General features: G+C 45.2%; 1 protein-coding gene across 1 annotated transcript; it reads right to left on the reverse strand.

The window, feature by feature from the left end:
* Positions 1 to 2,331: 2,331 nt before the first annotated feature.
* Positions 2,332 to 14,171, reverse strand: AMER3 (APC membrane recruitment protein 3). Its single transcript, XM_031042143.2, has 2 exons — positions 13,681 to 14,171; positions 2,332 to 8,155 (listed from the first exon to the last, which is right to left on the reverse strand). The coding sequence occupies exons 1-2, from the start codon at positions 14,063 to 14,065 to the stop codon at positions 5,700 to 5,702; spliced, it is 2,841 nt and encodes a 946-aa protein (XP_030898003.2). The 5' UTR covers positions 14,066 to 14,171; the 3' UTR covers positions 2,332 to 5,699.
* Between the last annotated feature and the right edge of the window lie 8,083 nt (positions 14,172 to 22,254).

A 22,254-nucleotide genomic window follows, 5' to 3' on the forward strand; every position in this document is an offset into this window, starting at 1 on the left:
CTTCTGCTGACTTTGAGTTAGTTTTCTCTTCTTTTTCTAATTTCTTAAGGTGTAAAATCAGGTTATTGACTTGAGATCTTTCTTCCTTTTTAATTTATGGACTCTTTATTCAGCCATGTTGAACCTGCCAATGAGCCCGTCTAATTCTTCATTTCTGTTACAGTATTTTTTATTTCTAGCATTTTATTTTGATTTCTTTCTTACAATTCTTTAAGTTTATGTTACCACGGGTTATTGCATCTTGTCTACTTTTTCTCATTAGAGCTCTTAACATATTAACAATACTTATAATACTTATTTGATAATTCCAACATCTTTGAGTCTGGTTCTGATGATAGCTTTGTCCTTCTGACTTTGTTTCTTCTTGACTTTAGCCAACTTTATAAATTTTTGTTGAAAGCTGGACATGTTGTATAGGGTAATAGGTACTGAGGGAAATAGACTTTTAGTGTAAGGAATTAACTAATCTGGCTAAGAGTTAGTCGGTTTTAATATTTGTCATAGCTAGGCACCAAAGGCTTCATATTACTCTAGTATATTTAGAGGAGGGATATCTATACATCCCTCCTTCTCCTCCCCCCTCCTCCTTTTCCTTCTTCTCCATTGTCACTGTCTTCTCCTCCTCCTCCTCTTCCTTCTTCTCCTTTTCCTCTTCCTCCTTTTCCTTCTTTTTCTGGCTTCCCTTTGTTCTGGTCCTTAGATGGAATCTTTGTCTTGCAGCTCTTTTAGTTGTAACCCACTGTTATTATTACTGGATGCTATTAGTGTTGTGGTAGGGTGAGTGGGTAGGGTGGGAAAGAAAAGGATGTTCCCTTATCTCTTAAGCTTCGAAATAAGTCTCAGTAATTTTTGGGCTTGTGCCTCAGGGGTGGGGTTAAACCTTCAAAAGACTTTCTGTTTCCAGTCTATTTTCTTGCAGTCCCCTCCCAAATGACTATACCTTACCTTATGTATTTACTTATTCACTTACTCACTCTTACATGAGACAGGAAGGTTGGAAAGGACTGGAGTTTGTGGAACTCCCTTCCTTCAGCTTGGAAAAGTTTCAGAATAGCCCTCTGGAGAAGTCCCTCCCCTGTGAGGTAGACCTGCTAGGAGAAGGGTCTGGAGGGTTTTACAGTAGCTACTTTTCCATCCCCTCTGCCATGCCTATCTTCACCCTGAAAACTTGATGTGGTTCCTAGAGGAAAGGGCTATGAAAGCATATGCCCCCCTTTACTGTCCAACCCCCCAGCTTCTTACTCACCCTGCAAGAGCTTGTCAAAATTACTTTTTAACTCTTCCTACCAGTTTTTGTCATTTTGCAGCTTCTGCTCCAGGTCTTGGTTGTTGTATTTCTCTGAATGCACCTGTTTCTCCATGTTTCAAGGAAGTTATTTGCCCTGTTTTATGATGGATCAAGAAAAGTCATTCATTTTGTTTGTCCAGGTTTTTCTTATTGTAAGGATAGGAATGACAATTTTCAAGGTCTTACATATAACAACAACAACAAAACCACCTTTCCCCTCCCAAATATGGGTGTGGGTGATATGTCCCTATCACCATGGAGCCTAGGGCATTAACATCAGAGCCTCAGGACAGTTGGGCCTTGGGTGGGTACAGGAAACAGGATGTGTTGTTCATTTTTAAAATGCATCTTCTCATTATTTTCATTTTTACAGTTTTTAAGAGGACTTTAATAAAGAGGATTTAGGGAATAAAGAAGTGAGCACAGCATTGTTTGTAACAGCAAAAATCAAAATAACTTGAATATCCATAGGAGAATGTTTAAATTAATTGTTACCTACAGGAGACTGTTGTGGAGGTGTTCAAGAGAATGGAGAAACTGCTTGCTGCTGGTACCTGCTAAGAAGATGTCTGAGAGAGAGAGAGAGAATGACAGCAGGCAGGAGCAGAGTGGGGAGGGGCAGAGGGAGAGGGAGAAGCCAGACTCTCCAATGAGCAGTGAGCCAGATGCTGGCTCCATCCCAGGACCCCGGGATCATGACCTGAGTTGAAGGTAGATGCTTAAGTGAAATAAGTCAGTCAGAGAAAGACAAATACCATATGATTTCACTCATATGTGGAATTTAAGAAACAAAACACGTGAACATAGAAGGGAAGGAAAAATAAAATAAGGTAAAAAAGAGAGGAAGGCAAACCATAAGACAATTAAATATAGAGAACAAACAGAGTTGCAGAGGGGAGGTGGGTGGGAGGATGGGGTAACTGGGTGATAATCATTAGGAGGGCATGTGATGTAATGAGTAGTGGGTGTTATATGCAACTGATGAATCACTAAACTCTATCTCTGAAACTAATGATACACTATATGTTAATTGATTTATGCGCTGTGCAGTAAAAAGGATTAAAGTTCGTGTTTGTTTATGTCACAGATGCAAAAAGGGTCTGAAGACACATCTAGTGTTTGAGAAGGTCAGGGAAATGGAGGCTCAGCACTTCACATAGTTTGGATTGGTTGTAGTAAATGGGAATTAGTTTTGTAATCAAAACAACAGAAGGATAAAAGAAGGAAGGAGACTCACTTTTTATTGTTTTCTGTGTCTTTTGAGTTTTGTATCCTGTATTTATCCCAATTCCATAAAAAGTAAAATAAAATAAAATAAGAAACCAGGAAAGGTAAGATGTTCCCCCCCCCCAATGTAGTTCACTGGGTCTTCCTCAGCATGTGCTGGCCTTTACCCCTTTTCAGCGCCTCCCTCCTGATCTCTGTCCAGCCTTCCTGGTGCACCCCAGGCCACCCTACTATAGGCTCAGGCCACCCCCACCATTAGGGCAGGCTGGGAGGTTGCCTGGCCCCCTCCCAGCACCTCTCAGTATCCAGTGCAACCTTGGAAGGCTGGAAGATTGAAAGGCACAGTGCACAGGCCTTAGGGTGTACCCCAGTCCTCTGCTTGTCACTGTGTGACCCTGGGGAGTCACTTAGACTCTGTGAGACATCTATGAGCTGGAGTTTTACTTTATATGGGAGAAACAACCTCCTATAATTTCTATAGCCATGTATAAATGAGAGGGTTAGAAATGACCAGAATTCTGAAAATACCCCATAGGCCTCTGCTACTCCCAGCACCGGGCTAGGCACTTATCCCAGGAGCTGGCCCAGCAGTTCCATTCTTTCCTCTCAGTGGGTCACCTGAAGAACATGCCCCATCAGACTGGCACTGCCTGTACCCCTCTTGCAGGGGAGGGCATCCCAAGAGGTGGGATGTAGAAAGAGATGGTCTGAGGCTTCCTCAGACCCACTGGACACAAGAGAAAGGGAAGGCCCTCCTCTGTTCTCTCAGCAAGGTACCTGGTAGGCCACTGCTGTAATCTCCCACCACATTGCAGAGAATGAAAATTTCTAGGGTGTCAGGATTGCTTAAGATGCTTCCCATAGTGAGAGCCACTGCGCTGGTGGTTCCTCTCAGGCAGGCATGACCTCAGTTCCTTTTCTCTGCTGCTCTGTTGCTAGGTCACTGCAGACTACCTTCACCATAACCTCTGGGTCCTGGACCTCCTTGGTTTCTACCTTTATCAGCACTCTTGGGACTGGCTGGATTCTCCCCACCAGTCACCATGTCACATCAAGGAAACACTCCCTCAGAACTCCTGCAAGGTAAAAACAACTCTGCCACTCTTCAGACACAGGCTCACATTCAATAAGATATCAGAAAACCATGAGGAACCTTTTGATATTTCATTCTTTCAACAAGTAAATATGTACTGAGCCCTTGCTCTGCTCAGGTGCCGTACAAAGTGATAAGGACCATGATTAAATGAGGGATGCCCCTGCCCTCAGGCACTCAGGTTGCTTACAGGGAGACAGGCAGCTGGTACCCAGAGGGTGCCCTGGAAGAAGGGAGTAGTGAAGGCTTTGAAAGAGTTCACTGCAGGAGCTCAGCAAGAGAACTTCTATAGCCTCGTGAAGAGCTGGGCCTTAGGAGCCAATGGATGGGATTCAAACCTCATCGACCCCACATACTAGCTGCGTGTGTTCATGGGCAAGTCATATCAGCACTTTGTGCCTTGGTCTCCGTATCTGAAAAATGAAAAATGAAGACAACTGCATTCAGGCTGATACAGGGATGAGGTAAACTATTCCATGTATAACCTGCTCCTGGCACAGCTCTATAATGCTAATCATTTGTGGAAGTCCTGGGAGGGGGAATCACGTGTGGTTTTCCAGGAAGACTGGCCCTGACCTTCCCTCAGTGTTCCAGGAATGGGCCTGGTCAGGAGCCTATAGGAGCACACAGTAGGCCCAAGTAAACAGTTGTTAACAAGGGCTACAGAGCCTTTTCTAGTCTGAAATGAAGCCTCAATCAGGAGAGGCACCAGCCTGTGGTCAGCTGTCAGACAGCATCCCTCTGGCTGGAATTTCTCCCCCACCATCTGACCTACCCCTTTCTACGATGACCTTTCCTCTAGAAACAGTTTCATGTCTGTGGCATACCATCCTTCGCATCTCACTGCAGCATGTCGGGTGAGGTAGGATCTAATCATAGAGAAACTCGAGGCATGGTCTGTCACTGTGCCTGACGTCCTGACTCTTGCCCTTCCTGAGGCTGCGGGCCACCTTTCCCCTCCACGATTCTGAATATTTGGTACTGTGCATGTTGTTGTGGCTTTCAGGAAGATGAGAGTTATAGCTCCATTCCAAGGTAAGTTTTCCTGAAGGGGGAGGCAAAGATGCTGACCATGTGGAGGGGCGAGAATGGCAGAGTTGTGGACAATCAATCAGCTTCTGCCCTGAGAACATCCTTGGCTTCATTTAGAGGAGCTGGGGAAAATTACTGGTCTGATTTGTAATAGAGAATTCACTAACACCCATTGACTAAGGTCTGCAGGGTCTAGCCCTGGCAGGGTTGTTGTCTGCTGATTAAAGGCCTTAATGAGATGAGGCTGGTCCTGCTTCTCATTCCCACAAGAAGTCCTTCAGGGCCCCAGTACATTGTGGCTACTTGTCCTGGGGGTAGAGAGCAGGCTGGTGTGGGGCCAGTGGACATTCCTGAGCTCATCCACAGCACCCCATCCTGCCTGTCTCCCACTCTGCCTCCCACCCATAAGCCTTAGACTACACATTTATTTTTCTCAAGCCCTATGCAGACTTCTTGGCTCCCTCTACTTCCCATTTATAAGATGTACTGTTATCTTCCCATCAGTTTCAAGCCTGAGCTCCTCTCTCTAACATGCTGTATGAGAAGCCAGGTGTGGCCACTTCACAGCCAACTGGGATTCAAGTCTTCATTTCTTTGTGGGGAAATCAGTGAGGCACACTTTGAGAGCAACAGCAGCTGTGCAGCTGTCCTTGGCCTTGGGCTGCCCAGTACCTGGTCTGGCTGAGCTGGTTCAGGCATGGCTGTTCCACATTAAAATGCTTTGCTCCACTTGCCTGTGTCCTGCTACCCCCACCCACCAACAATCCTTACATCAGGGACAAAGGGTGGAGATTTGGGTGTTAGGTTCTCTTGAATGTGGCCACAAAGACACAGTTTCTGGTGAGTGAGGCCCCATGCTATAGGTGAGGCTCAGCCATGCTGGTCTGGGGGCTCCTATTTCCGGTTGGTTGCAGAGGAGGCCTTCATGGGCCAGGAAACTGTAGCAACTTTCTGGGGCACTTGCAGAGGGGGCTCACTTGTACTGGCTGTTGGAGGTGATGTCTAGGATTCCTGGCAGTTGGCCCCAGGGGCTCAGCTGGATAGTAGGGCCAAGAGGGGCTACAAATCTAGCTGGCCCCTATGTATCACCTGCTCCACAGCCCTTGAACTGAGCTGCAGGGGCTGGTCATCCATAGAGGCATGATGAGCCTGGGCATCCATCCTGGTGGGCTCCACCCTGAGCTGGCTAAGGCCCAGGACGTGGCCTGGGCACCTCTGGTCCTGTGGGCTGTGGAGTGGACTAGCCAGGGAGGGCAGGCCACACACAATCGGCATGCTAGGGAAGCTGTTAGTCTGTTTCTGCTGGAGAATATCAGAGCCTCTGGCCTGAGGGTGCCTACAGAACTCACTGCTTGTGTCCTGCCTTGGGGACTGTGTCGTAGGGGGCTGGCAGTCTGGGTGGATGTGCAGGGCTGCAACCTGGGCCACACAGCCTGTCAGGGTGGGCTCTACATTGAGGGTGCTTCCGCCAGGACCTGGCCTCCAGGGACCTTGGAAACACTCCAGATTCCCAGGAGGCCTGGGCTCCTGGAAGCCAGGCCAAGGGTTTGGGACCTTATTTTTGCTAGAGGTGTCTTTTGTTGCAGAGGCTGCAGACCCCACAGAGGAGAACAAGCCTTCATGGCAGCCTTGCATCTTTCCTTCTCCAGAGACCTGCACACACTCCAGAGATGGGTCCCTGGACAGAGTGCTGGTTCCCTGCTCGGGCCCTCCTAGGACCTTGCTTTCTCCAGCAAGCAGGCCCTTGGGACCCGAATGTGCCCACAGCTCCCGCCTGCTGGGTGCTGAGCCCACAGCGGTCCTACCTGCATCTGAAGCCCTAGCCCCCCTGCCCTCCAGCTTCACTGGATGTGGGCCCTTTTTCTCGGAGCCAGCTCCCACCTTCTCTGCCTGTCCCCTGGGTGAGGTTGCAGTTTCTCCAGGGGCTGAGGCAGGTGGGGTGCGGAGTTCAGGGCCACGGCGAAGCCAGTTGATAATGCCCATGGTGATGGCAAGCTCGGTGTCACAGAGTTTTAGCAGGCACTCCTTGCCCTTCCAGGAGCTTTGCAAAAAGCCCTGGCTGAGCAGGTCTGGGCCTGGTGCTGGGGCCAAGTTCTCCTCTGCCCCCACATGGAAGCTGCACATGGACAGTGGTGCTCCTAGGGCTGGCCCTGACAGACTCTCAGACACACATAGGTCATCATCCAGGCTTGGGCCAACAGGGCCCTCGCTGGGGTCATAGAAGAGCTCGTAGAGGGCATCTCCACTGTAGCTGTCCCGGGGGAAGGCTGCTGGTGTGCCTGGACTTGAAGCCTCCTTCTTGTCCTCCTCAAGGCCAGGTGAAAATGAGTCATAGTAGCCCTCATCACTCGTGGACACGGATTCTGGCTGCTCACTCTTAGGGGTACCTGTGTCTATGGAGCTGGCTTTGGAGCCACTGTGGGGGTCCCTACAGGGACACAGGGGTAGCTCAGCAAGCCCAGCTGCATCCAGCCTGGGCCGGTCTGTGTCTGTGCCCTGGGGACCCCCCAGCCATGGCCCCAGTAGGGCACGGTGCTGCTGCTTCACAGAGTGATTCACACTGTCCCAGAACTTGGCAAAGTCAGACAACTCGTTTTGGGCAGGTGATGCCGGCTGTTCCACACTGCCCTGGAAAGGGCCCCTAAGAACCTTGCTTTCAAGGGCCTGTGATACCTGGGTTGGGCTCTCTGGGCCCTCATTCAGTTCCAGGGATGGCACTGAACTTTCATCTGCAAAGATCTCCCCACAGCCCGTGAGAGAGTCAAAACTCTTGAGTGAGGCCACATCCTCACATAGGGCCCTGCAGAGGTCAACAGAAGAGTCAGGCAGGAGCTCATTGTCAGATAGGTCCTGGAACAGGCTGTCGGGCCCCAGTCCCTCACCTAAGGGGAAGAAGGCTTTGCCTGTCTGCCCGCTAGCCTCTGATGGGCCCCCAGGGGAAGACAGGCTCTCCCCCTTGGTCACCAGTGAGGCCAAGTTCTCAGTCTTGTTTCTGCGAATGTGGAATAGGTTCCGAAAGCACTTCTTAGGTCGTTTCAGGGAGATCCTCTTCCTTGGGATGCTCTTGGCCACAGCGGGCACAAAGGGCATCTGGGGCACAAAGTGGCGGTAATCAATCATGCGCTGGCTGCTGGGGGGCCCTGGGAAGCTTGCACTGCCCACCAGCTGCCCTGTGGTTGTGCTCGCCCTGCCAGCCCCAGGCACATTGTCATGAGTCTTGCTCTTTCGTACCAGTTTGAAGGTGGCCCCACAAAAGGCTGCAGCCCCCACCTCAGGTTCTGGCTCTGCTTCCTTGTTGGAGCATCTGTCATATCCTTGGGCGCTGGGACTAACCTGCGGGGCCCTTTCACTCTGGGGTTTCTGTTGCCCTCCTGGTGAGACTGACAAGGGACTTGCATCCTCCCTGGCCAGAGTGGCGGCTGCTGGATCTGGGGCTTTCTCATGGGAAATCTGCAGGCTGGATTTGATGAAGGTCTTTCCTCTCTTCAGCTCCATGCTGCCAGGGCCCCAGGCTGCTGTGAAGGAAAGTAGGAGGCACTTAGTATCCAAGATGTACGCCTATGGCACTCTGCTTACACAGTGGCTTTGGAGCTGAGCTCTGACATCTAAACCTGGATCCTCCACAGAGGCAGGGAGAGGGAGATGAGAATGGCCTCACCCATGCTCACTGCTCCAGGGCTACCCACTGCTCCACAGAAAACTGATATTAGAGAAGTTAAGGGCTACCCACTGCTCCACAGAAAACTGATATTAGAGAAGTTAAGTCACATGCTTAAAGTCACAGAGTAGGAGCCAAATTGAGAGCAGACTAGAGTCTGGTGCTCTTGTGTCTGTGATCTCTCAACTCAACCAAGCATCCTCTCAGAGTTTATCTGGCCAAGTCAGATTCCCATTTCCAGGCCCAGGCATTCTACAAATAGCACCACATCCTTACAGGGAAAGTATCACAGCCTTTCTGAGTGGTGGAGCAGAGGATTCAATAAATAAGTTCCTGCCTTCATCTAAGAGACAAAGCTCAAAGGGAAACCTAAGCTTGCCTTTTGGGATGGACGCAGGTGCTCATCAGTTGGAAGGGAAGACACAAACACTGCCCTCCAGGGCTACTGCATCTGTCTGAGGAGGCAAGACTCAGTCTACACAGAGGCCATCAGGGCAAGGCACAACAAAGCATCTAATGGTGCATGCTGGGTTTGAGCACCGAGAAGAGAGACAGCATCATGGTAGAAGGCAAAAGTGAGGAGTCAGGCATTAGGCCAGGACCAGGCAGGTTAGATAGACACAGCAATGATGGGCTGGAGAGCAGGCAGGTATCACTTTCTGTGCACATCCTGAGAGGTGTTGATGCCTGGAGTGCCATCCACAGTGCCACATATGGATCCCAGTCTGAGTCCAATGGGAAAGGGTGTTGGGATTGATTACTGATGTCTGTCCTGGGTGTGGGAGGGGGAAGACAGTAAGAGTGTTATCTTGACCATTTTTTCATAACTGGGGAGTGTGGCCTTCCTCTGAGGTCAATGAAAAGCTATAAAAGTCTTCTGAGTGAGTGCGTGGGTAGAAACAGTGGCATAATAAAGTTGGTGGTCTAAGACCATTTATCTGATATCTGAGTGAAGGACAGAATAAATTAGGAGAGAAATTTTGAGCAGAGAAGATTCACAAAAGGCAACTAAAGTGGGTTGAGTATGTGAAGACAAGATCCAGATGGAAGCTGTTGTCATAAGTCACAAAAAAGAGGTGAAGTTATAGGGCCTTTCAAAGGCAGAAACGCTAGGACCCAGCAACTGAATAAAGAAAGAGAAGTCATCAACAATGAGGAAGCAGTAAATACTGACCCAGAATTGGGAAAAGGTGAGGAAGTAGAAACTGAGTGAAGGCAAGGAAGGGGCCTGTGCTAAGAGCTGGTTTGAGACAGAAGCAAGACTCTAAGGTTTTAAACATGTTGCCTTTGGGGCGAGTTTAGAGACCTACAAGAGTGGACCAAAAGAAGGTGATGCCCAAGAGCAACACCTGTGAACTTCCCTGGATTCTCCCTCTCTGTATCCTCACAGGCACCCAGCTCACAGCTCAGCCTGTTCCAGCAGCTCTTCCTCTCCTTGGTGGTGAGCAACCTGCCAGTCCATCCTGTCAGTTTGGCCAAGGAAAGATCAGAGGAGAGAGTTGGGTTTCTTTGACTCTCCATAGGGACTTGCTTAATAAGGAGCACCTGAATTCACTCCCCCACAGTTCGCAGTCTGTGAGGGAGGGATGCAGTGGGTATAAAAGCAAGTGGCTCTGTCAGCCTGCATGCCTTTCAGATCTACTGCCCACAAAGCTTTGCAGCTACCTTCAGAAAACTGCTTGACAGATATGAGCTATCCAGGTCAGTTCTGGAGTCTCTCAAATGCTTAGCCATGAGGACCTGGAGGTGAGCAGAGGGGCTGCCTCACAGCCCAGTTGACAACATTAAAGCTGAAGAAGATGAGAAGGGGTGACAAGGCTGCCATTTCGGGGGCTCACAGGGGCAAGCTGACCAGCCTCCACCCTACTCCCACCTATAGGCAGTGCTTCCTCCCCTGCAGAGGGACACGTGGGACTTCTGGCTGGAGGATAGGAGGAGTCAGCACTGTGCCAGGGAAAACCACAGACCAGACTTGGCTCTGGTGGCAGCTCAGCTCTTGGTGACAGCATCCTAGACAGTGGGACAGTGCTTCAAGCTGCCTTTCTGCTTCCTGTGAGGTGGAATGTGCCCAAGCCTTTCCTACCCTATATCTGCAGATCCCATTGTCATTCCCCACAGTCCTTTGTGGCCTAGATAAGTTCTTCCCCAGGTCTGATGGGTTTTACTATACACAGCATAGTGGTTACTATCAGGACTTTGGAGTTGAAGAACCCAGATTTGAGTCTTGGTTGCATCTACCTAACCAGGTGATAGCTTGGCGTATAACCTTATGAGACATACTACTGTAACCTCCATTTTATAAAGGAGAAATTAAGGTCCGGAAAAGTCAATAGATTGGCCCAGGTTGCACATGTGGTAAGCGACAGAACTAAGATTTGAAACCAAGCCCATCTGATTCCAATCATGTGCTCTTAACCACAGTAGACATTCTATAAACCAATAGCCCAAACTCCTCTTCATGGGAAATTTAAAAATCAAATAATAAATGTGTTTTTATGAAGAATTTTGGAAAGCACAATGAAAATGGTGATCAAAATCAAAGTATGGCTCACACAAATTTAGAAAAATTATAATTGAAGATAATTTCTATGACAAGAAATTTTAGAGATTATTTATTATGAGATCTCTTTTCTATGTTTTAAAAAACCTTTTTATTACCATACTCTTAGAAATAACTTGAAGTGAGCATGACAAAGATTACTTCACTGTAAGCAGAAATTGCAACTATAAGAACTAAGATGGTTTACCTGATATTGATCTCTATAAATAAAACTGATTTCTTAATCCTGAATTCAGTTAACTGATTTAAAATCACGAAGAACTGGATATTTCACTATATTTTGAACTTGAAAACTGATGTCTCAAAATAACAATCATTTCTACAGATGGCTGGACTCAGTGTCACTAATGTTGCCAACTCTGTTTCCTGAGTTCATTTAACACTTTGGCACATTGATAGGGCAATAAGCACTAAGACTCAGAATAATGATTGAGAGACTTGCAAAATACTGGAGCAATTATGTGAAATTCAGTGTATGTTCAGTGCAGATTCTACATTAAAATATTTTTTTTCTTTTTTTTTTTAAAGATTTTATTTATTTATTTGAGACAGAGAGAATGAGAGACAGAGAGCATGAGAGGGAGGAGGGTCAGAGGGAGAAGCAGACCCCCTGCCGAGCAGGGAGCCCAATGCGGGACTCGATCCCAGGACTCCAGGATCATGACCTGAGCCGAAGGCAGTCGCTTAACCAACTGAGCCACCCAGGCGCCCTACATTAAAATATTTTATCAGAGCCTGACTCTTTAGAAATGTGGGTCCTGTATATGACATGGGTGGGATCTTCCTGGGGGGTCAGAGGGCCTGCTGCCCAACTGGAGAAAAGCTGAGCAGTCACCTTCCATGACAGTTCTCAGGGACAGAATGGAATTTATCTGGACAGCCAGATGCTGACACTGTCATTGCTTGAGGGCAGAGGCCAAATATGTCCGGGTTCCCATCTGAAAAATGCACATTCTGCTTTGTAACCCTCTGGCTAAAGACCCCTCCAGTGGAGCTCAGCATGAAACCTGAGAGGGAATCCTCTACCATGTGCCACATCCTTCCCCAAAGGACAAAGTAGCCCTGTCCCTTCCCTGGTTTAGTGCCTTCTTGTCTGTAGCACTCAGTGATCACTGACTCCTCATTCTGGTGTTTGTTTGGTCTTCTTACTCCCCCGTGAGGTTGAAAAATTCTCTAAGATTCAGGACTCCAACTGTGGTTGACAGTGAGCCACTGCTTATTTAAATGAAATATTTATGTTTTTGAGACATTTTAGCCATATATTTACATCTAAGTTTCCTAAATAGGATGCAGAATCTGACATTTTTAATTCTATAGTTTTGCACATCATTCTCTGAGAAGGGTCTCAGTGACACCAAGACCTTGGACTGAGTCTTGCATCTCTAAAATTAACTTCCAAATTCCATGAGAACAGGGACCACACCATGTATTTATTTAATCAACTCTGATTCAGGGATGTGGAATTTAAACCAATCTAGAAGACAGCTGCAGACAACCAGGCAAAAGATGTGGGAAGCATATTCCAGGCAGAGGGAACATCCCTCAGAAAGGCCTTGCAGAGCAAAAGATGAAGAATATTTAAAGCTCTGAAAGCAGGCCCAGATGGCCAGAGCAGCAAGCCAGTGGGATGAGGTCTGGAGATCGGCAGGGCAGACGGCACCAGGCCTGAGGCCACAAGTTGGGTCTTGGCTTTTATGCTATGAACCATGGAGGGACAGCCATCAAGGGTGAGTAACAGGGGCCAGTTTTCAGTTTTAATAGATCAGTTGTAAATGAGGATGGAAAGCAGGCTCAAGAGTGGAGGCAAGAAGGCAGATTAGGAGTCAGAGCAGGGCCTAGTGGAGAGTAAGTAGTGACAGAGACTTTCCATGTATGCTAACCTTTCCTCTCAGTGCCTTACACAGAGTGTGCACTTGCATATGAATTTATTGCAAATTGAGAATATGAAGTAATTCTACTGGCTGCTTTTCTACAAGATGAATAACTTTAGCTCGACTGCCTAGGATTTTCTTTTCCCTTTGGGAACGTAATTCTGTGAGCTTCTTTCCTTTTTTAACATGAAAGCGATTTGGTATATCACAGAGCAAATAACCTTGCAGGTACACATATATAATAGAAGTGGTTTGGAGATATAAAAATTTTGACTAATAGTTTTGGCATTTGCCATGCTTTTCCCTGCCCCGCCCCCAACATCCAGTAAAACCACAAGCCTTGAATTACAAAGAGGTGAATGGTGATAAGAAAGCAGAGGCCTCAGAGGGGAGCCCCACCAAGGAACTTCCTGGACACTGGGGTCAGAGTGGGAGGCTATGTAGGGGCAATAGTTTATCTCTGTAGAGTGTGCCTTGTCTAAGCCAAAACCTTCAGGATTGATGGAGTGAAGGCTATTGTGGGGAGAGAAAGCCTCGTGTTATGGGGTGGGTGTGGGGTGGGGAATGAAGCAGAAATAGAATTTGCAGTGAGAACATCACCAATTTACCCAACCCCCACGTTGGAGAGACAAAGGGCCCTTTGGGGAGCAAAGGTTCTGGCCCACCTCCTCTAGGTGTTCCTGGGCTGCCCGGCTGAAAGAAAATGGGTCTCCAGTCTTATCTGTTCTTTTCCCAGCCATCCGCGCACAAGGGGTCTCTCCCCTTCCTTAGCCCAGACCTAAAAGGGTCGTCGCCCCCAGACCCCAGACTCCCATCATCCGCGCAGGACACTGTGGGGTGGAGAGGGTGCAGACGCTGGTTCCTCCACTAAGCCTGTCCATCGCGCGAAAGAACGCACAAAAATTCCCAAATCATCCCCCTTCTCCCCAAGTCTAAATCCTCGCGACTTACCCCTGGTGGCCGGGAGTGTCGCAATACGCGGCCTTGGCAAGGCCGGGAGCCGCGCCCGAGCCAAGCCGCGCGCCGAGCTCAGCACCACGGTCAGCTCCTGGCGCCGCGCGCCCCCGCGGGGTGGAGGAGAAGGAGGGCCCGCGCCCGCTCGCCGAGGCTTGGAGGGGCGGGCTGCTGTGGCAGGAGGCGGGCAGGCAAGGGTTAAGCCGCGGGAGGGCCTCGGGGTAGGGGCGGGGCCCGGAGCTTGTCTGCTGCGCTGGGCCTGGGTGGTGGCTGCTCCCGGAGAACTGTAGCCTCGGTGCCACCCGGACCTCGGTGGGTCTCGCTTTGTTAGTATTTCTTCCCGTCTCTGTCCCTGTCTCCCCGTAAGGCTGTGGTTTTGCATCCCTCAGGCCCAGCTGCGGGTGCTGCTGTGACGTACAGCGGCGCAGTGGTCTTCCCCGGCTTCCGACCGCATGCCTGCGCAGTGATCTGAAAGCCTTAGAGCGCGCAGGTGTGCGTCGCCTGATGATCTCCGCAGCTCGTAGGATCCAGGCAGATTTAACCCCAACCGTCTCGGAAGGGCTCCGTCACACGGGGCCTAGTCTCGATTCCTACGCAGGATTCAGAGCTGGCTTGGAAGAAGGAGCTGGCCAATCTCGGGATGCAGGGCAGAGTCTTACAGAACCTTCTTTACAGAGTGCCTTCCTTGGACCGGATTATATTATTTATGGGAACAAACAAGGCGCTTCCTTTACGGCTACTCGCTGTGTGAGGTCTGCTGTCCCTTTGCCCTGCAGCAGTCTTGGGAGAGCAGAAATATTGTGGGAACTGTCTCCCCGCTGGGCCGAGGACAGAGGGCCGGCATGCTAGGGGAAAGGAATAAAGTATGGATTAAGTAACCCTTGGATGGCTCTGGGAGCAGTGCCAAGTGGAGGAAGGGGTGTGGGGGGGAGAGGGGCGGGAGCACACAGCTGGTGTTGAGGAAGGTGCCGATTCCTCGGAGGTGGAGGTGGGGGGAGGGGGCTGGAGATGGGGGTGGTAGTAAGGGGCTGATCCCACACAACAGGGGTGAATGCAGGCAGTGAGTGATGGAAGGAAGGACAGAGGGTCGCCCAGTCCAGGCTTGAACTGAGGCCAGAAAGAGGTCTGGGTTAGGGCAAACGGCAAAGGCCATGACTTTCTTTTGCCTGGTTGGCTCCCTCCCTGTCCCCACGTCCAAAAAGACCCTAGACATAGGGTGTCCCACGTTGGTTTGGGCTGTCTTTGTCATAACCCATCAACCTTCTTTATAGTCACCTTGAGATTGCCTCACCCCAGAGTCAAGAGGTTTCCACTGATGTCCCCTCCCCCGGAGAGGATCTTCCACTGCCTTTGGATGAGCCCATTACTTGCATTTGAAGAGTTTTTCTACCTGCTGACTGATGCAGCATGCATGACCCCAGGTGTCCCCTCTCCCAGTGTTGGTGGTGTAGTCCTGACCTTTCCTGTCAGTTTCTGGCCATCAGAGTTCCCTTAGTCAATTCTTCCCCTATTATGTAGAAACAAAGGTGGATCTATGTTTCATTGCGACATATACCCTGAACCAAGAATAGGACTCCCACAGACTCCATAGTGCTTACTAAAGTTAATAAACATTAGGTTCTTCTATTATGGTCTTCCCTTTTCTGCATTAGAAGGACTTCATATTTTTCTTAAACTTTTCCCCTTTTGAGGATAATTAGTGCTCTTTTTCATTCCAAATTGTCACCCTTTGGCCATTGAGAACTATGCTAAGCCATCTACTTTCATCCTTTCAGAGAGTTTTAAAATATCCTTGATTTTTAAGAAACAAAACAAACTATATGTATAATTTATAATATATATATTTTTTCTTCCCCAAAGACATGGGATCAGGTCTTCTCCAAGGACCCCTGGAAAGAGCTTTCATACCAGGATTTCCCAGTTCGGATATTACTGAATGATTTTTAATAGTGTTCTACTGTAAACTTGCTTTATGTTATTTTTATAATACACTTAGTTTTCTCGGGCGCCTGGGTGGCTCAGTCATTAAGCGTCTGCCTTCGGCTCAGGTCATGATCCCAGGGTCCTGGGATCGAGTCCCACATCGGGCTCCCTGCTCGGCAGGGAGTCTGCTTCTCCCTCTGACCCTCCTCCCTCTTATGTTCTCTGTCTCTCATTCTCTCTCTCTCAAATAAATAAAAAAAAAAAAAAAGAAATTCACTGTTCTAAGTAATTCATATAGATGGAATCATACAATATTTGTACTTTTGTGTCTGGTTTATTTCACTTAGCATTAGGTTTTCAAGATTCATCCATGTTATAGTATTTATCAAAATTTCATTCCTTTTTAAGGCTGAATAATATTACACTGTATGTATATACCACATTTTTTAATCCATTCTTCCCTTGATAGACATTTGAGTTGTTTCTACCTTTTGTCTATTGTGAATAATGCTGCTATAAAATATTGGTGTATAAATATCTGTTCAAGTTTCAGCTTTCATGTCTTTTGAGTATGTACGTGGAAGTGGAATTGTTGGGTCATAATGGTAATTCTATGTTTAATTTTTTGAGGAACCATTGTACTTTTTTCTACATTGTACTTTTTCTACACCATTTTATATTCCCACAGGCACTGCCAAAGGACTCCAGTTTCCCTACATTCTTACCAATTATTTGTTATTTTCTGTGTTTTTGTTGTTTTTTAATAATAGTCATCTTAATGAGCATGAAATGATATCGCATCATGGTTTGATTTGCATTTCCCTGGTGATTAGTGATATTAAGGAATTTTTCATGTAATTATCAGCCATTTGTATATATTCTTTGGAGAAATGTCTATTCAAGTCCTTTACAGATTTTTAAATTGTATTGTCTTTTTTTCCTAACTGTATTGAGATATTATTGACATATCTATATGGAAGTTTAGGGTGTACAACCTGATTATTTTATACATGTATATATGGCAAAACATCCCTCCACAATATTAGGGTGTAGTAGTAACATTTAAGGTTTACTCTCTTAGCAAATTTCTTTTTTTTTTCCTTTCAAAATTTTATTTAAATTCAAGTTAGTTAGCATATAGTGTAGTATTAGTTTCAGGGGTAAAATTTAGTGATTCATCAGTTGCATATAACACCCAGTGCTCATTACATCAAGTGCTTTCCTTAATGCCCACCACCTAATTACCGCATCCCCCCTCCTACCTCCCCTAGAGCAATCCTCAGATTGTTCCCTAGAGTTAAGAATCTCTTATGGTTTGCCTCCCCCTCTGTCTTTATCTTATTTTATTTTTCCTTCCCTTCCCCTATGTTCATCTGTTTTGTTTCTTAAATTTCACATATGAGTGAAATCATATGGTATTTGTCTTTCTCTGACTGACTTATTTCGCTTAGCATAATATCCTCTAGTTCCATCCACCTCGTTGCAAATGCACGATTTCCTTCTTTTTGATGGCTGAGTAATATTCCATTGTATATATATATGCCACTTTTTTATCCATTCATCTGTCAACAGACATCTGCGTTCTTTCCATAGTTTAGCTATTGTGGACATTGTTGCTATAAACATTGGGGTGCATGTGCCCCTTCAAATCACTATGTTTGTATCCTTAGGATAAATACTTAGTAGTGCAATTGCTAGCTCAAAGGGTAGCTCTATTTTTAACTTTTTCAGGAACCTCCATACTGTTTTCCAGAGTGGCTGCACCCCCACCAACAGTATAAGAGTGTTTCCCTTTCTCTGCATGCTCACCAACATCTGTTGTTTCCTGAGTTGATCATTTTAGCCATTCTGACTGGTTTGAGTTGGTATCTCATTGTGGTTTTGATTTGTATTTTCTTTGATACCGAGTGATGTTGAGCATTTTTTCATGTGTCTGTTAGCCATTTGTATGTCTTCTTTGGAGAAATGTCTGTTCATGTCTTCTGCCCATTTCTTGACTGGATTTGTTGTTTTCTGGGTGTTGAGTTTGGTTAAGTTCTTTATAGATTTTGGACACTGGCCCTTTATTTGGTAAGTCATTTGCAAATATCTTCTGCTATTCTGTCAATTGTCTTTTAGTTTTGTCAAAAGTTTTCTTTGCTGTGCAAAAGCTTTTTATCTTGAAGAAGTCCCAAAAGTTCATTTTTGCTTTTGTTTCCCTTACATCTGGAGACATGTCTAGTAAGAAGTTGCTGTATTGAGATCAAAGAGTTTGCTGCCTATGTTCTCCTCTAGGATTTTGATGGATTCCTTTCATCCATTTTGAGTTTAACTTTGTGTATGGTGTAAGAAAGCTGGTGACATCACAATGCCAGACTTTAAGCTCTATTACAAAGCTGTAATCATCGAGACAGTATGGTACTGGCACAAAAATAGACACATAGGTGAATGGAACAGAATAGAGAACCAAGCAATGGACCCTCAGCTTTATGGCCAATGAATCTTCAACAAAGCAGAAAAGAATGTCCAATGGAAAAAAGACAATCTTTTCAACAAATGGTGTTGGGAAAATTGGACAGCCACATGCAGAAGAATGAAACTGGACCACTTTCTGAGCAACTTGCAAGTATATAATACCATATTGTCAGTTATTGTCACTATACTGTACATTAGATCCCCAAAGTTATTCATTTTATAGCTGGAAGATTGTATCCTTTGACCAACAACTCCCTATTTCCTCCACCCTCCCATTCCCTGCCAACCACCCTTCCACTCTCTACTTCTATGAATTCAGCTTTTTAAGATTCTGCATACAGGCGAAATGATACAGTATTTGTCTTTGTCTGACTTACTTCACTTGGCCCTCAAGATCCATCCATGTTGACACAAAAGGCAGAATTTCCTTTTTATGGCTGAATAATATTCCATTGTGTTTATATGTATATATATGTACACATATGTGTGTGTACATATATATACACACACATATTGCTTATCCACTCATCCATTTATGGACACTAAGGTTGTTTCCATGTCTCGACTATTATGAATAATGCTGGATTGAATAATTCTGGAATAATGCTGGAATGGGGTGCAGATATCTTTTTGAGATAGTGTTTTCATTTCCTTTGGATATACCCCAGAGGTGGAATTGCTGGATCATATGAAATTCTATTTTTACTTTTTTGAGGAACCTTCATACTCTTCTACATTGTGGATGCAATAATTTATATTCCCACCAACAGTATACAAAGGTTGCATTTTCTCCACATCCTCTCTTCTCTCCTCTTCCTGTGTATTGTCTTTTGATAATAGCAGTTCTAACAAGTGTGAAGTGATATCTTGTGGTTTTGATGTGAATTTTCCTGATAATTAGTGATGTTAAACACGTTTTCATGTTTGTTGGCCATTTGGATGTCTTCTTTGGAAAAACATCTATTCAGTTCCTTTGCCCATTTTTTAATCAATTGTTTTTTTTTATTGAGTTGTATGAATTCTTTATATCTTTGGATATTATTAGCCCCTTATCACATAGAGGGTTACAGAATATTTTTTCTCATTCCATAGGTGGCCTTACATTTTGTTGATTATCTCTATTGCAGGGCATTGCAGAAGATTTTTAGTTTGATGTAGTTGCGCTTTTTTATTTTGCTATTGTTGCTTGTGCTTTTAGTGTCATATTTTAAAATCATTGCCAAGACCAACATCAAGGAGCTTTATCCCCTGTGTTTTCTTCTATGAATTTTATAATTTCAGGTCTTTTTTTTCTTCTTTTTCTTTTTTTAAGATTTTATTTATTTGACAAAGGGAGACAGAGCAAGAGAGGGAACATAAGCAGAGGGAGTGGGAGAGGGAGAAGCACGCTTCCCGCCAAGCAGGGAGCCCAGTGTGGGGCTCGATCCCGGAACCCTGGGATCATGACCTGAGCCGAAGGCAGACACTCAACCACTGAGCCACCCAGGCGCCCCTCTTTTTTTTTTTAAACTAGGCTCCACACCCAATGTGGAGCCCAACCTGAGGCTTGAACTCAAGACAGACCTTGAGATCAAGACCTGGGCTGAGATCAAGAGTCCATCACTCAACTGATTGAGCCACCCAGGTGCCCCCAGGTCTTATATTTAAGTCTTTAATCCATTTTGAGTTAATTTTTATGAGTCGTCTGAGATAGGGCTCCAGTTTCTTTTTTCTGCATGTGAATATACAGTTTTCCTAACAACATTTATTGAAGAGATTATTCATTCCCCCACTGAGTATTCTTAGCCCCCTTGTCAAATACTAGCTGAGTGTATATGCATGGGTTTATTTCTGGCCTCTTAGTTCTGTTCCATTCATCTATGTGTCTGTTTTTATGCCAGTACCATGTTATTTTGATTATTGTAGCTTTGGAATAAAACTTGAAATCAGGAGGTGTGATGCTTTCAGCTGTGTTCTTCTTTCTCAGGATTTTGGCTATTTGGGGTCTTTTGTGGACCTTTGGAGTTTTAGGATTGTTATTTCTGTTTCTGTTGAAAAATGCCATTAGAGTTTGGATAGAGATTGCATTAAATCTATAGATGACTTTGAATAGTATGGACATTTGAACAGTATTAATTCTTCCTCCACAAATATGGGATATTTTCCCATTTATTTCCATTCTCAATTTTTTTCATCAATGTCTAGTAGTTTTCAATGTACAGATCTTTTACCTCCTTGGTTAAATTTATTCCTAAGTATTGCATTATTTTTGATAATGTAATTGTTTTATTTATTTATTTTTCAGATTGTTGTTAGTGTAGAGAAATGCAACTGATTTTTTTGTGTGTTGATTTTGTATCCTTCAACTTTACTAAATTTGTTTATTAGTTCCAACAGTGTTTTGGTGGAGTCTTAGCAAATTCTATGTATATCACATCATCTGGAAACAAAGACAATTTTACTTCTTCCTTTCCAGTTTGGATTCCTTTTATTTCTTTTTCTCACCTAATTGCTCTGCCTCAAATTTCCAGTTCTATGTTGAATTAGGAGTGGAGAGAGTGAGCACCCTGTCTTGTTTCTGATCTTGGCAGGAAAGTTTTCAATCTTTCACTGTTGAGTATGGTATTAGCTGTGTGCTTGTCATACTTTTATTATACTGTGGTATAGTCCTCTACATCCATTTATTCATCATTTTGATCCTGAAAGGATGTTGAATTCTGTCAAATGCTTTTTCTGCATCTATTGAGGTGACCTTATGATTTTTATTTTTCATTCTATTAATGTGGTGTATAACATTTGTGTATTGTGCTTATTTGAGTGTTCCCTCCTTTTTAATTTTATGGAAGAGTTTGAAAAGAATTGACATTGATTCTTCTTTAAGTGTTTGGTAGAACTCACCAGTGAAACCACCTTGGGCTTTTGTTTGTTGGGAGCCTGTTTTTGTTTTTGTTTTTATTTAAAATCAATTTAATTAATTAGTGTATTATTAGTTTCAAAGATAGAATTTAGTGATTCATCAGTTGCATATAACACCCAGTGTTCATTATATCAAGTGCCCTCCTTAATGCCTATCACCCAGTTACCACATCCCTGCACCCACCTCCCCTCCAGCAACCCTCAGTTTCTTCCCTATAGTTAAGAGTCTCTTATGGTTTGTCTCCCTCTCTGATTTTGTCTTATCTTATTTTTCCTTCCTTTCCCCTATATTCGTCTGTTTTGTTTTTTAAATTCCACATATGAGTGAAATGTTATGCTATGTGTCTTTCTCTGACTTATCTCACTTAGCATAATACCTTCTAGTATCATCAACATTGTTGCAAGGGGCATGAATGCCTTGTTTTTGATGGCTGAAAATATTCCATTGTATATATATACCACTTCTTCTTGATCCATTCATGAGTCAGTGGACACCTCGGCTCTTTCCACAGTTTGGCTATTGTAGACATTGCTGCTATAAACATTGGGGTGCATGTGCCTCTTTGAATCACTATGATTGTATCTTTTCCATAAATACCTAGTAGAGCAATTGCTAGCTCAAAGGGTAGCTCTATTTTTAACTTTTTCAGGAACCTCCATACTGTTTTCCAGAGTGGCTGTACCAGGTTGCATTCCCACCAACAGTGTAAGAGAGTTCTCCCTTCTCCAACATCCTCTCCAACATGTTTCCTGAGTTGCTAATTTTAGCCATTCTGAGTGTGTCAGGTAATATCTTATTATGGTTTTATTTGTATTTCCTTGATGCCGAGTATGTTGAACATTTTTTCATTTGTCTGTTGGCAATTTGTATGTCTTCTTTGGAGAAATGTCTGTTCATGTCTTCTGCCCATTTCTTGAGTGGATTTGTTGTTCTCTGGGTGTTGAGTTTGGTAAGTTCTTTTTTTTTTTTTAAGATTTTATTTATTTATTTGAGAAAGAGAGAGACAGAGATAGCAAGAGAAAACAGGAGCTGGGAGGAAAGGGTGAAGTAGGCTCCCTGCCAAGCAGGGAACACAATGCAGGGCTCGATCCCAGGGTCCTGGGATCGTGACCTGAGCTGAAGGCAGACACTTAACCAACTGAGCCACCCCAGCACCCTGAGTTTGATAAGTTCTTTATAGATTTTGGATACTAGCCCTGTATCTGATAAGACATTGCAAATATCTTCTCCCACTCTGTAGGTTGTCTTTTAGTTTTGTCAAAAGTTTCCTTTGTTGTTCAGAAGCTTTTTATCTTGAA

The sequence above is a fragment of the Leptonychotes weddellii genome, chromosome 3 (assembly GCF_054177405.1).
Source record: "Leptonychotes weddellii isolate Sample4059 chromosome 3, ASM5417740v2, whole genome shotgun sequence".
In the NCBI taxonomy this organism is placed as follows: Eukaryota; Metazoa; Chordata; class Mammalia; order Carnivora; family Phocidae; genus Leptonychotes; species Leptonychotes weddellii.

What these genes read in the sequence shown, in the direction of transcription:
- AMER3 (XM_031042143.2), bottom strand. Translation starts at nt 14,065, where the DNA reads ATGCAAAACCACAGCCTTACGGGGAGACAGGGACAGAGACGGGAAGAA. An exon ending in GACACTCCCGGCCACCAGGG is followed by an intron (nt 8,156 to 13,680) that starts GTAAGTCGCGAG and finishes TTTCCTTCACAG; the next exon opens with CAGCCTGGGGCCCTGGCAGC.